This window comes from Urocampus carinirostris, chromosome 9, assembly GCF_059441175.1.
Source record: "Urocampus carinirostris isolate Australia breed hairy pipefish chromosome 9, RoL_Ucar_1.0, whole genome shotgun sequence".
Lineage (NCBI taxonomy): Eukaryota > Metazoa > Chordata > Actinopteri > Syngnathiformes > Syngnathidae > Urocampus > Urocampus carinirostris.
In genome coordinates, this window is record NC_142357.1 from 19,663,190 (window position 1) to 19,677,529 (window position 14,340).

A 14,340-nucleotide genomic window follows, 5' to 3' on the forward strand; every position below is an offset into this window, starting at 1 on the left:
TTTCCCAAGACCTTTATAGCCTCGCTGGTAAATTACACTCAGGAATCAGGTGCAAACAACTGAAAAAAAAAGTCATTTTATAAGAACATGAATCCGACTCGGGTTGTTTTACAAAGTCTGGAAAGTGAATTAATGACGGAAAAAGCATAGGAAGCTGTTCATCTTTCCATGCATAATTCAGTATCTAGTGATTGGATTCCAAGAAGAGTCAGTTGTAAATGCTAATCTACGTCCACTAGATGTTAGCTCATCCGTCTTTTCAAATGAATAAACTACTCTGAGAAAATGTTAAATAATAACTTGAAATTCAAGAATATGTGGCTCTAAAACTACTCAATGACAATATTAATAACAAAAATAATCCCTTATTCATTACGGATAATGGGGAGAAGAAAACCCCGCGATATACAAAAATCTGGAAAGTCACCCTTGCCCTTCTTGAAATGCGCTCTGCCAGCCCCAGCTCGCAGTAATCGAACGGGTATAATGGACTGTGGCTGCACGGCTGTCGTTCATTTGGGGTGGAAAAGACGGGCAAAAAAGAGACAAAAACTGTAAGACAAATTTACTCTCTTGTCACCAGCTCTCAGTCATGATTGATCAGGGATAATGGATTTTGATCGCATGAGTAATGTTTATTTGAGCAGATAAGACCGTAATTTGAGCCGCCACCCATGACAAAAATTTGCTCTTTCGTTCCCTGCCCTCTGCAATAGTTGCTTCAGGTTACGGGATAGCCAATGAAGTGCAGTGTATTTTAGACAAGCTACTATAGCCACAACGGACAGAGTCCCTTTTAGATTTAGATTTAGATTTAAATAAATGTACTACTCTGGGAAAATGTCAAATAAAGATTTGAAATTCAAGAACAGTGGTGTATCTAAATCTACTCGATGATATTAATAACACCCATGATCCTTGTTTATCGCAGTCAATGTGAAAATCAGTCGCTCTTTTTTTAACATGAGCTCTGCCAGCCCCCCTCACAGCAATAGTCGGCCTGGGATAATGGATTGCGGATGAACTGGTCCAGTTCATTAAAGGGGGAAAGAAACAGTCGCCACACATGACTCAAACCCTTTCTCTTGGCCCCTGGGTCTAGCAATAGTTGGGCACACTGGATTGCAATCTAAAAAGTGCAGTGCATTTTAGGAGGGCCACAATGGCCAAAGCAGATAAAGATACTCTTTTAGATGCCAATCCAATATACACCCACTAAAAAAAATAGCTAATGAATCTTATTAAATCAATAAACTACTTTGGGAAAATGCACTGTCAGGTTCTTGATATAGACATATTTATACCAAAAATACCCAAAAGAAGAGGCAAAGACGCTTAATTGTTTTCCATCTGGGAGAAGGCTGAGAAACAACCAAACATGGGGTTAAAATGTTCAACAGTCGTGTTTTCCCACACAACTGAGCAGTCCCTGATTGTGCCACATGACAACACTTGATTGTAATCAGTCAATCACCAGTCCTCTGGGCACTATTTAAGCTGCGATAGCGCCCATAGTTGTATGGGAGAGCAAGGGTTGAAAGCTGCAGAAATGCAAACAATTTTGTTACTTAGCATTTGAACTGGCCAGGTGCCCAACTTTCCAACCTAAATCAATGTGGGAGAGATGAGGAGTTGGCCAAAGAACCTAATCAACATCCTCCTGTCAACGTAATGTCAATCCCTGGTCTGGTAAGAGTCACCAAAGCCTATCACCAATTCTCTGAACCTCTCAAGCTTCACCACCATCAACCTTTACTCGCAACAATTCTGCTACAAAGATTGTCCACATACATCCATAAAGCAAAGGACAGTGTGTTTGGTTGTTCATGATCTACAATTGAAAGAACTGGCCATTTTCTTAAGTAGCTGACAGATATTTATCCACATTAATTGAATTTGTCCAACAGCAGTTAGTAAACATTTGTGTTTTTGTTGGTTTCTGTCTGTGTACATTTTTGATTTATATTCCAATATATGTCTTTTCACAACGTACTTGTCCAATGTCTTTATTTACTGTTTCCCTGCCCTGTAGCAGTTGAAAATACCTATCTGATACACAGCCCATCACTTAAAAGTTTACATTAGGCTGTACTTGCCCAAGACACACCACAGGAAATGGCGCCCCTTTGACCCTGGTGGTTAACGGATCCAACCTGGGCTAATGTGGAATACGGCAGTATGGGTGCTTTCCATTTAGGGGTAAAGGACTGAAAAAACAGCTGACACACATACACATTTACTACATTGGCCCCTGCTCTCTGCAATAGTGGACAGGGGGTAATGCATCGCGGCCCAAAGAGTGCAGTTCACCTTACGCAGGCCACAATGGCCACAACGGACGACGAGTCTGTTTTAGATGGTAATCCGATGGACATCCGATAGATATTATATATATTGGCTCATGTATCTTGTTAAATAAATAAACTAAAACTAAACTCAGGAGGAAGAACGCTCGTCTTGAGACAGAGAAGTCGTATGTTCAATTCCCGGCTTCTGTGAGTAAAATGTCAAAGTGTCGTTGGGCAAGACACTGAACCCCTAATGCCCAGAATAAGCAGGTAGGCACTTTGCATGGCTGTACCCGCTATCGGTGTGAGAGTGTGTGTGTGAATGGGTACGTGTAAAGCAAATTGTAAAGCACTTTGGGAGGTCTTCAGTGACATGAAAAGCGCTATATAAATGCAAAGTAGTTACCATTTAGATACAAACTGTATGCTTGTAACAGAAAATGACAACACCAGGACCAATTTCCACAGGAAGTTTAGCTGAGATATAACTGGTCCCAGTGGGATCGTGCTAGTGTAACGTCCCCCTCGACCTTTGAACAAAACCCCCACTTTTAAGTGTCAGACTCACAAATTACATGCTGATCTCCTGGAGGAGCTTAACTCTCGTTGACCATGTGACCTTTCCCAATGTGCTGACATCACACTAAAAGATTGGCATGTTTGAGCTTACCCGTAGTCTGCTTACTAGAAAGTCAACACATCCGAAGCTAAAATTGGCATATCTTAACCATGAGCAGCGTTGGGACTAACACGTTCCAAAATAACTGCTAAATTGTGAACCCACCACACACAAGGAGAGCACAACAAACTTAACTATCTAATGTTTTTCAGTCTAGATATTAATGATGACAGGTGAGGCTAAGCCTGACCTGCCTTCCCTGACTGCACGCCACTGGCTCCAGCAGATTTCAGACAGACCTGGATGTGTTATTGTTTAAAAAAGTGGAACAGGGTCAGCACTGCATGATTTGAATTTCTTGCGGGTTACTGCGTTACTGCTCTTTGTTACTTTGGTATGTCTAAGTTTTACTTCGTCTTAGATTAAAGTAGAGCTTTGGCGCTAATCTAGATCCAGCACAATATTCTAAGAGGAATTGCGCTTCTGCTAAATTGTGTATGCCACACCCAAGGAGAATAAAACAAATAAAACCATTTTATATATTTTTAATATTAGATTTTCATGATGACAGGTTATGCCTCACCTGCCTCCCCTGACTGCATTTCACTGTCTCTAACAAACTCCGTGCGGACATGGATGCGTACCGGTTTAAGTAGAGGAACAGGTCCAGCACTTCAGGATTTGAGGTCCTGGCGGCGTACTGCATTACTGGCTTTTGTTGCTTTGGTATTTTTCAGTGGTTGCTCTGTTTTGGATTAAAGTAGAGCTTGGATGCTAATTTCGACCCAGCACTTTAATCTAAGAGGAGTCAAGGTTCAGCTAAATTCTGTGCCGCACACACACAAGGAGAGCAGGCCAAATATGACCATTTTACAGGTTTTCATTCTAGATTTTCATAATGACAGGTGAGGCAGAACTACCTGCAATTACCTACGCCCCCTGACCGCACGTCACTCTCTCTAGCAAACTTCAGAACGATCTGGATCTATATTGATTTAAAAATGGTAACATCACAATACACTGCAGGATTTGAGTTCCTGGTGTCGTACTGTCGTGCTTTTGTTACTTTGGTCTGAAATATCTGTGGGTTATTTAAGCCGTGTGGTTTTGCTCAAAATGCTGTTTCCATAATACAGAAAAAAATAAACGGTTTCACGATCGAGCACCACGGCTGTTGCCATTGCATCGAATGTTTCTGTTTCATTGTGCAAGCTCATTTTGGCAGGTGAGGCTGGACAAGGCTGAGCAAGTGAGCAAAGTCTTAAAGTGACACCTGATGATTGCACCACGGGAGACTAAGCCAACTCTGCGTGTGTGCGTAAGAGGGTGGCTGGCACAGTGAGGGTTTTTCTGCGCCAACTACTGTTAATGACACAATGTGTGGGTCTTGAATGAGCTCCAGTATCACCCAAGTGTGCGTGAGTGGACTTTTAGAGGACAGTGTCAAGAAAGAAAGAGAAAAAAAAAAAACAATCTCCAGAGTCAGCATTTGGTCTGACTAAACCCTCCATCCCACTTTCACACATCTTTCCTCCTCACTTTATCAACCTTCTTTCTCGACCTTGTTTCATTCGTTGACATTTTTATGTTTTCTTCATTCACGCACACACATAAGAGTCTACTCCAAGAGCAATGTTGGGGTCACCGTCGAACGGCTGTCCATTACAGACTTGCCAGCCGGCAAAAGTGGAAACGGACATTTTTTGTACGAGTCAGCAGTTGTGCATGGAAAAGAGCCCAAGTGACCTCAAAGTCACTCACTTACTCTGGTCACGTCTCCACCAAGAAGTAGGTTTCTTTTAGGTTCACTTTGGCGAGTGTCTCCCACACTACTATATTTTTTTCTACTATTACCGGGGTGTTGTTGCGCTTTCCTACAATTCAAGAGAGAGCATCTTTTATGATGCAAATTTGCAAGATTTGTGGAAAAATGATGGGAATGATGTAAGATGATAACCAACAATGATTTATTGTTGTGGCGAATATTTGTAGACAATGAGGATGTCAACAATTGACGGTTTGGAAACGGACTGCAGAATGAACTTTAAGTGTTTTCCAAAGTTACAACAGTTCTAATTCATTGTCTTTTTCAAGTGAAAAGAAACATCTTTTCTCAGAGAGATGAAAAAAAATATTTCCATCAAAATACATTTTTACATTGAAGCAGCAATACATTTATGATGGAAATATAAAACTCTTTAAATCACTGTATAATAAACATTTGAGGTATGGTTAAGATAATTAACAAACAAAAAACACTTTTGAAGACAATTCTTTTCACATGACATCGACAACTATGATTGTTATATATGGTGCTAACATATTATTTTATACTTTATTGAACTTCTATGTAGGAAAACACAGTAGCGATCCTACTGAGAATAAGCGCTGCAGATAATGGATGGATGGATGGATGTTTAACTTTTTTTTCAAAAGTCATGTTGTAATTTTGTTTTTTGTGTAGTCAAAAAACAATTATTTATGGGTTTCAAATGACCGGGTGGAAACGTATTGGCCTAAGGAGGGATGGGCACCACCAGGGTGTACTTGCCCAAGACACAGAACAGGAAATGGTGTCCCTAAGACTCTAGAAGTTAAGGGGTATAACCAACCGAACATATTAGGATTGAACAACTTAATTTTCCTCTTAAGAAATAGAGACATGATATGTCTCAGGGGACAATCAATGATATTATAAATTTGATATATGGTTCTGGATACATATAATAATTGTTAGGATGTTGCATTAACTTTTAGTGGTCAGGACTGAGTTAGACCCCGGGTCAAATTTTACCCATTAACAACGGTTAGAGATGCCAATTCCTAACATAATATCTGGGTTAAGTGTTGAAAACATTCTCAGGACTTGAGTTCTGTATACGTACACCGGCCTAGAGATGCATGGGCGCTGCAAGGCTGTATTTGCCACAACAGGGTAGGGTGAGCCCACAACCCATATAGTTAAGGGATCCGTGAACCAGGTGATCGTACGTACTTGTTGAAAATATATTTTAATTACATTGTTTAGAAAACAATGTTTTGAGTGTTCAGATGAACAAATCTTGTTTGTAATCCATGCTTCAAAGTTGTAGGAGTATTCTGTAGTGCAGTGTTACATAGAATATCTTACACTCGAAAGCACTGTTTTTGTTGAATTAGCTAATATAACACAATTAACAATGTAGATGAATTTCAGGTTTTTAAAGTCGGTGGTTCTTAAATTGCTCAAAGGTTTTAGAGATGTTGGCTTAAGTGATTCATTTAATTCCAGGATTAATGTTCTTCACTCGAGATCATCTATGCTTTTGTTGACTTAAATTGCAATGACAGAAAATTGCTGGAATCGTGTTATTGCAGACTAAAAGTGGGTTAGTGTGTTTCCATACCTGTGTAGTTTGGCGGGCAGACACAAGTGTAGTTGTTGACTCCATCAATGCATGTGGCGTTGTTCTCGCAGTCGTTGTCTTCGCAGTCGTCCGGGTTCAACTCGCAACGTCGGCCCTCGAAACCCGCAGGGCAAACGCAACTGCCGAGAAAAACGTTTTATCGCGGTGAGCTAAATTGAGTCATGCTGTGTACTTGAAATAAAAATCCCGCCGTGGTCCTAGATGGAAACCAAACATGTGCTCTCTTGAGGAAAAAATAGCAGAAGTGTTGTTTTATGGTAAAATATAACATTATCAATTCATCTTCTTTGAATCATAATACTGCAACTGTCTATTTTGTGCCTGGAAAACCAGATTTTCTTGTTTTATTGTCTTCCATTAAAAACAGAAATCCATTCATTTGTCATTTTTATTGCAGTCAATTGTTTTTAAAGATCTTCAAGCAGACGAACATTTTCTTGACAAAAAGCTTTTAGATTCAAATTCATTGTCATAAATCTACAGCTGTTGTGCCGCTTATTATTAATTTATCGTTAAATGAGCTTGCTTTTTCGCGGATGTTGAATCGATAAAAGTTGGATGTTTGCTCGATGACAATGTTTTATTTAGGAGGCTGAATCAAAAGGGTGTAATTGAGCACAGTGGCCCTTTTACATACGAGGTACAAGTTACAATCTACGAGATAGTTACAATACATTCGAGATACGAGATGTCTTTCCAACGAATATCTTGTCGACAAACGAGAGAAAATTCAAGTTATGATGATTTCCAGACGTTCCTACTGGTATGGCAAGGGTAAGCAGAGAGTGCAGATACCAAAGGCACTGAAGAGTTTACACAGTGCTTCATTTCACCGATTTCTGAAGAATGATATCCCGCGGAAAGTATCTAACTGTGCCGAGACAGACCTTTTTTGGAAAAAACAAAACAAAAAAAAACAAAACAAAAAAAAAACGCCATAACGCGACATTCGTGATCGCTGAGGAGTAGTAGCTGCCAGGCTGCAAGCCAATGAAAGATTGTTTAACATTAGCATTGTGTGCTAATGCCAGCGGGGACTACACAGTAAAGCCATGCATACTACTCATAAGGATAGCGACAATCCTCCATGGCAGTGTTTCTCAATTATTTCCTGTCAGGCCCCCCTAGGAAGAACAAAACCTGTCTTCTCATCTCTGTTAAATATTATTTTCATAGAGTCACTGCGACACTTTGTGTCCACACTTCATACTCATCAGCGCGGATGTTCAACATAAACAAAATCCATACACCACGGAGTGCACACACTACCAAATGCTAGCGCCACTGCCCCCTAATGTAGAGCATGTGCAATTACAATTTATCTAGGACAGTACAAAAAAATCCCTGAGGTCAAGCATACCCCCTGATGGAGGTAGGCTCCATTTTTTGAGGAGCACCGCTGCATTCTAAGTTCTTACATAAACTCACATTTAATTTCATAAATATATATATTTTCTTATCCTATGTATGTTTGTGTTCAATTACTATTTGAATGTTTTATCAGTGACCAGGAAGATGTGTTTTAAAGCTATTCAAGGTTAATTTGGATGATATTGGGAGGCTGGGAATGGATCAGAGAAATTCCAGATATGAGCTCGATCCTGGAACGACTGAATCTCGTATGTAGAGGGGCAACGGTAATTGGAATCTGTAGCTTGGAAATTTTGTGCCTCGCCCACTCAGGGAGACTAAATTATAGTTCCCTTCTCCTGATAATGTCTCCTCCTACCCGCTTTCCTCCCAACAGCTTCACCTTCATTTCAACCGCCTCAACTTTTGACTGCAACTCACGTCCCGCCTCCTCCTTTTTAATCCCCTGGTACACAACACAACGTACATTTTCTTGACCACACTTAGCAGCTCGCCCACTTCCACCAGCATACATCCTTGCGTTTGTCTCTCACACTTCATCGAGTCGACTTTTTGTGATTGGATGAAAAGGACTTTCACAAGCAAGGTCATCCCCAAGCGCACAAGTGCCACTTCACAATCCACGATTTCGGCGTGAGCTGCTGCTGTACTCACACCTACTCATTTTCACGCCTGTTTTAATTCCTTGAAGACATACTCTCCCACTTGCCACTTTAGCATAACTCTTTAATCATTTGAGAATCAAACACTGCAGATTTTCTTTGAAAAACGAGCAAGGTATTTTGTTTAAAAGAGACCGTTTTTATTATCTAGCAACTTCTAGTAGTATTCATCAATTAATAAAATTGGTTTAAGAAACAAGCAAAAATACATGAACTATCATACAAACGTGCATATTTTTAAATACGTGTACAGTTGTAGGTGAGAAATTTGCATTCATTTTACATAGAATGGGCATCACCTACAGCAGGGGTCGGACATTTTGGATCAAGAGAGCCATAAAAGCAAACTGGGGGGAACAAGCCATACCTTATTTTTTAAGACATATTTCTGCAAAACTGCCAATATCTCTCACCAGACACAGTCAAATTTCTCAGCACATTTTATTTCACTGTGTGACATAAAATGCTTTGATAAAATTTCTGAAATAATAATAATTAAAAAAAAAATAATTCAAAAAAAGCGGCGCTGCCACGAGCGGCTGCCTTTTCCAGCAGCTGCCCTATTGTTTTATTGTCTGCTCCTATCTTCTGTGTTTTTTCTTCCCGTTTTGACAACTACACTATGGATTACTTCTATCCTATGGGACATAAGTTTTAGCGCACAGAAATGCGTGTATTCAAGGAATTTCAACTCCTTGCCCTGAAGAATTCTCGTGCCGGCGTGATGAAGGGGCCTATCGTGGAAGAAGAGCCGGAGCTAGCGAAGCGGCATTATAAGGCTGCGTCCCATTCTTCGCACTTTCACTCGCTATGTGCCCTAGTCACTCGGTTTGCGCGTTCACGTGAAAATGGGGTGTGTCCCGATACTCTCAAGACCGAGGCAGAAGTGCCCTCAAACCATGTCGTAACCACTTCAAGACCGAGGGGGCTCTCGACCTCACTTGGCAGCGAAGTGACTACCCAGAAGGCTTTGCGAATTCTCAATATCAACAAACATGCCCGAAAAGGAACCGCACAAATGTAAGTTGTTTTCCACAACCACGCATGTATTTGCAACAAAATGTATTGAGATATCTTAGTTAGACGTAAATGCAATAGAAAATCGTATTTTCGCGTTAAAACACGAACATTGCAAAATCGCTACTTTACGAAGTGCACTAATCTACCAAGGGGAGCTGGCAAAAAAAATCTTCACGCTACAAACTGTAAAGTAGGATAACTGTGCAGAAAATCACGGTTCAGCCCATCCCTGTTTTTATCTTAAACGAGTCGTGCTTATACATCTACATGGAGCATAGTCAGAATACCGTTCTGGACATAAGCCCTTGTTTACTGTACACAATTTCGGGTGTCGTGTTTTATTTACAATATGATTCTTTCATGTGAGATCAGAATGCATTAGTTTTCATCATGCATTATGAGTAATGTCTCCGAATTTCACGTGGAAATACAGTTGAAACAAATTACTATCACACAGTCCACTGCCTTCTCTGTAAACACATATTAAGTAAACTAATTACCTTCTCAAAATGTTGTCCAAATGTGGAGACAATTCTAAAGCATATGTGATGCTGGCCAATAGAAGGCTTTTACAGCCATAAGAATAACATGTCATTTTTTTGTATCTATTCACTATCAAATAATTATCCAGAACACATCCTATAATTTCCTGTCTCATATCAACTTGTTGAGCATCCTATACACAGTTGTTTTGTACAATACATCAGCATTAAGTAATTCTTGTTTTTTCCACCCAACCTAAAGGCCACTATAGAACGTCCTGTGGAAGAGCTGGTCACCATCACAGCTACCACGCCATCCACACCACCGGGCACGTCGTTGGCACCTTCTAATCCGGCGCCAAACCCCAAATCACCCAGAAAAAAAAGGAAGCACGATACACTCCTTGACTTTTTGAAAGCGGAGTCTGCCGGAGCGAGGAAAAGGCTCGAAGAAACTGTGGCCAAAACTGAGCGGTTCCCGTCCTTTTTGGGAAGCTCGTGGACAAATTTCCAGAACAGTGACATCTCTGCAATGTTTCCCTTTGTTGTTGTTTTTTTTTATTAAGAACTCAATGAAGTTCCAGTTTGTGTTTCCAGCTTTATGGAAGTATTGGTATATTTTTGTTAAAATTTGTGACACATTATTTATTTACTATTATGTATTTTGGCCCAATGTGAGTTTGTTTTTCTGAAAGTAAACTATTATTTAAGCTGGAGTGATTTGTAGTTGTTTTCTGTCCAACAGTCACATAGTTCACACACAGTATCTCACATCATTATGAAATAAACCACCAAGGTGTTACTCAAAATTAAGATGTTTATTGAATAGTAATGCAGAAAAGCACATAATGCAAATGTGTGTCTGACTTCCAGAGCCTAAAATATGGCTTTTGGGCAATTTATTCCATATTAACTGTGGACAATTCTTTGTACGGTGGACCTGGGAACCCTGAAGACCCGTGACACCACACGGTAGGACAGAGCGTGGACCAGCCAGTACACGTAGATCAGGACCTCCAGCCATGGCCCTGTTCCCTCTTTAGCAGCTCCTGCAGGGCCCACATAACCTTCTTGCTCAACCTTAAGTCCTGAATGAGTTCTGACTCCACATCCAACCATAAGCACAGGATGGGAACATTCCTGTCCAACCTGTCCACGCTTATGGGACAGCCACTCTGGAACACAATAGATAACAAACAATTTAGACATAATTGTGGGCATAGAAAAGAAAAAGACCGCTTTAACTGTGATGTAAGCATCATGAAAAAATGTTGAAATGACCTTTTTATATTCAATGACAACTCTTTTGAATTAAATTCCTTATGAACTAAGGTTTTTGGGTCGTACGGGGAAGTTTGGTGACGATATTATGTCAGCTAAAGGGTCAGGTGGACTGTTCTTGTGTTTGTTTACGTTTCGTCATGTCACAGATTCAAGACCCCTACTATATGTCATAAAATGGCATTAAAATACTAATAAGTAGATTGCCATTTATGTCTACACAAACATAGGGTATTATGTGAACGTGCATTGTATGTTAACTCTTACTGTATTTGACCGAACGGGTCGTTTTTTTTTAATGAGTGTACGTACCTTGTAAAGATGAATCAGCACTACATAGCGCCGAAGCTGTCTTCAGTATAGCACATTTCTCCTCCGTTGATTGGAGACACGGAAAAGATGATGAGCTTTCAGGCAATCGGTAATAACACAGCAGTAGCGGGCATTTTTAACGTTGCACGAACTCTCCAACTGACACACTACAGGTTGAGACTCGAGTTGTTTACATGTGACGTAGACCAATACGTCACTGAGGTCTACAGCCAATTAATATTACCGCCATCTCCTGGACAGGGGTGGAACCTTGCAAGTCTTGTCCAAACCATCTCTACTTTGCACTCCAGTCGCGGAGGGCACTCCTCTATCGAGGGACCTCACTGGAGGGTTCTCAGGGCCGAGTGAGAGAAATGGGATTGGGCCTAAGTCTTCGGTACCGTCCGTAATCATGGTAAATGCGAACTCACGACCAAATAGATCATCGAGTGCTGGTGGAAAACATCGAAGCGCACAGGGAGCGCAGTTGCTGTGTTTTGCGGAAAGGTGGCTCACGTTTAGCATTCCGGACGCTAACGTGTAGCCACCCGGAGCTACCCGGAGCTATCAGGCTTCAACGCCGCTATACAGAGACAAGAAAGCCGGGGGGAATCGGAGAGGAGGCGGACTTGCTAACACGAGGTGGTGTATCCCTGGATTTTCACAAAGAAAAGATTACCATCTGCCGCAGGGATGTTGAACTTTTGGACTGGCGTGATGTCATCCACTCCGCTACAAGCACCCCTAGGGCATCATGTTAATCTGTTAATAAACAACGGGGTAGACTACTGGAAGTGTGAATTTCCCTACGGGGATGAATAAAGTATCTATCTATCTATCTATCTGTCTACCTATCTATCTATCTATCTATCTATCTATCTATCTAATGCCAAAGCCTGTGTCCCATACCAACAAATACACCTCTTTCAACTTGTCTCCCTCCCGCAATTAGTTAAGATCGTTGAGGTTTAGTTTGATTTTCAATTTTTTTCATTAACAATAGCTTCAAAACAAGGTACAAGCAGAGTTGCTTTATAAAATAATGTCACAAAATACTGCAAATGAGCATACTGATGTCTTTACCTTCGGTGCAGAAATAAGTGTGCTGTGTCTATACTGTAGCTCTGCTCACCTTGGTCGCTCAACAAAATGCTCTGTGTGCTTGGTTGGCGTTTCTGGCTGATTACAGTTTTTCTGCGGGTTTTTAGGATTAAGAGTCATGACAGTCAACCTAAATTGGTTAATGTGCTCCTCGGACCCTTTTTAATGGGTCCTGGGCCTTTACCATGGCAAAATAAAGCTAAGAAGAAGAAAAAAACAGAGGGTCAATTCCACTACTTAAGATATGTCCTCTTCTTATGCAGTCAATCGGCCTGATCCCAATTGTGTTTAAGATGGACCACAATTAATTTTATTGGGATTTTGTTGGTGCTATTTCCTTTTTCTTACCATAATAATGGGTTCGAGAAAGTTAGCGATAAGGTAAAGGAAAACAAAGACAACAAAGATTCATTAATCGAAAGAAATGATTGCAAAATATGAAAATAACTTACGAAGATTTTATATTTCTAAACTTCTACCAGTATATTATTCTTTATTATTGACATAATCAAATATTCATTAAATATTTCGGGTACAAATTTATCCCAGTAAGTGGTTATTTTTAAAACAGTATTAGGGAGTCGCTTATATGCAATGTAGGCCTTTAAGCGAGTTCATATACAGTATGTAGCACATTTTGTTTTTGTTGGTTACTTTGTTTTGGGAAAAAAGGTGACTATATTTCATATATTATACATTTTTTCCCCATTAAATTGCACAATCCTTTCATTTGATACATCTGAGAAAGGGCATTCTTTTCTTTTTCTTTGGGTCACAACTTGTCAGTTGGGTGGAATGGTGGGTCTTGAAGTCAGAGCAATTGAAATCTACAGGCTTTAAAGCACACTAAAACTGAAAGGTATTGTAGACAAAGAAGTCAAGTGCACAATCCCATCCCAGTGCCGAGATCTTTAAACGGCGCACCAAATTGCACATCTCCAATTTCCCCCAAGGATTATAAAACAAATCAGAATGTCAAAGAGGTCGTGCGTGGGGGACTGTGGTGTCTATCTGAGCTGCTAGCAACATTAGGGGAGCATCTGTAAAAGGGTGAAAGGAGCCAGGATATCATTAGCGCTCGGGGCGGCTAAAGGCCACATGCATATTGAAAGCTTCGAAAGGCCAAAGGGCTTTCCAACAGGACACTTGTCTTCTTGTATGTCACACGTGTGCACGTGGCGTGACCTTTGCGGGAGAAAGCTCTCGTGATGGTGCAGTGCACCTGCAAGACGCTAGCCGGACGCTAGGTAGCCAGTCATCCTTGAGGGGTGGGTTACAACCTGGATTAATAACCAGGCAACAGACAATTCAACCTTGCATCACATGTCAGGACATTTAGTCTTCAGCACTGTTGGGACTAGGGGCAAGATTGGGCCTAAACAATCCCAGACTGCAGGTATTAAAGCCCGAACAAGATGATTGACATTTTAGTCCAGACTCGACCCGACAAGGCTCAGGCCTAAGATCTTACCTCTAATTGGAACTAACACCTTACAAAGGAACGTGATCCTGGGACGCAAGTACTTTTCTCTGTCACGAGTACTGTAACACATTATTAAGACAATTTTGTAATTCTACTTTTACTGCGTGGTGCTACATTACAAATGCAGATCATAATTTAGAGTGTCCTCCGTTTGTTGTGTACTCTTATTTACGTTCTCACATACATTTCTCACTCAGGTAGAGGCAAGGCCTCGAGGGTGTTTTCATATAGCTATAAAAAAGCAACTTAAGACAGTTATGTTGGCACCATCTTAAGCAGAGTATTAGGAGGCTGAATTCATCCTCATGAAGAGA

The 14,340-nt window shown here is 40.7% G+C and overlaps 1 protein-coding gene and 2 long non-coding RNA genes across 5 annotated transcripts in view; 1 reads left to right on the top strand and 2 right to left on the bottom strand.

Moving 5' to 3' along the window:
* The window catches only part of slit3 (slit homolog 3 (Drosophila)), a 354,995-nt gene that overhangs the window by 34,853 nt on the left and 305,802 nt on the right, over positions 1-14,340 (bottom strand). For all 3 annotated transcript variants that reach the window (XM_088344825.1, XM_088344827.1, XM_088344826.1), the window contains one exon: positions 6,294-6,433. In XM_088344825.1, the coding sequence (XP_088200951.1) occupies positions 6,294-6,433 (140 nt within the window). The remainder of the gene's footprint in view (positions 1-6,293; positions 6,434-14,340) is intronic.
* LOC148359541 (uncharacterized) lies at positions 9,131-10,565 on the top strand. The gene is made up of 2 exons (XR_015851435.1): positions 9,131-9,367; positions 10,112-10,565. It is a non-coding gene; the product is annotated as an uncharacterized LOC148359541 (long non-coding RNA).
* LOC148359542 (uncharacterized) lies at positions 10,647-11,833 on the bottom strand. Its single transcript, XR_015851436.1, has 2 exons — positions 11,443-11,833; positions 10,647-11,024 (listed from the first exon to the last, which is right to left on the bottom strand). It is a non-coding gene; the product is annotated as an uncharacterized LOC148359542 (long non-coding RNA).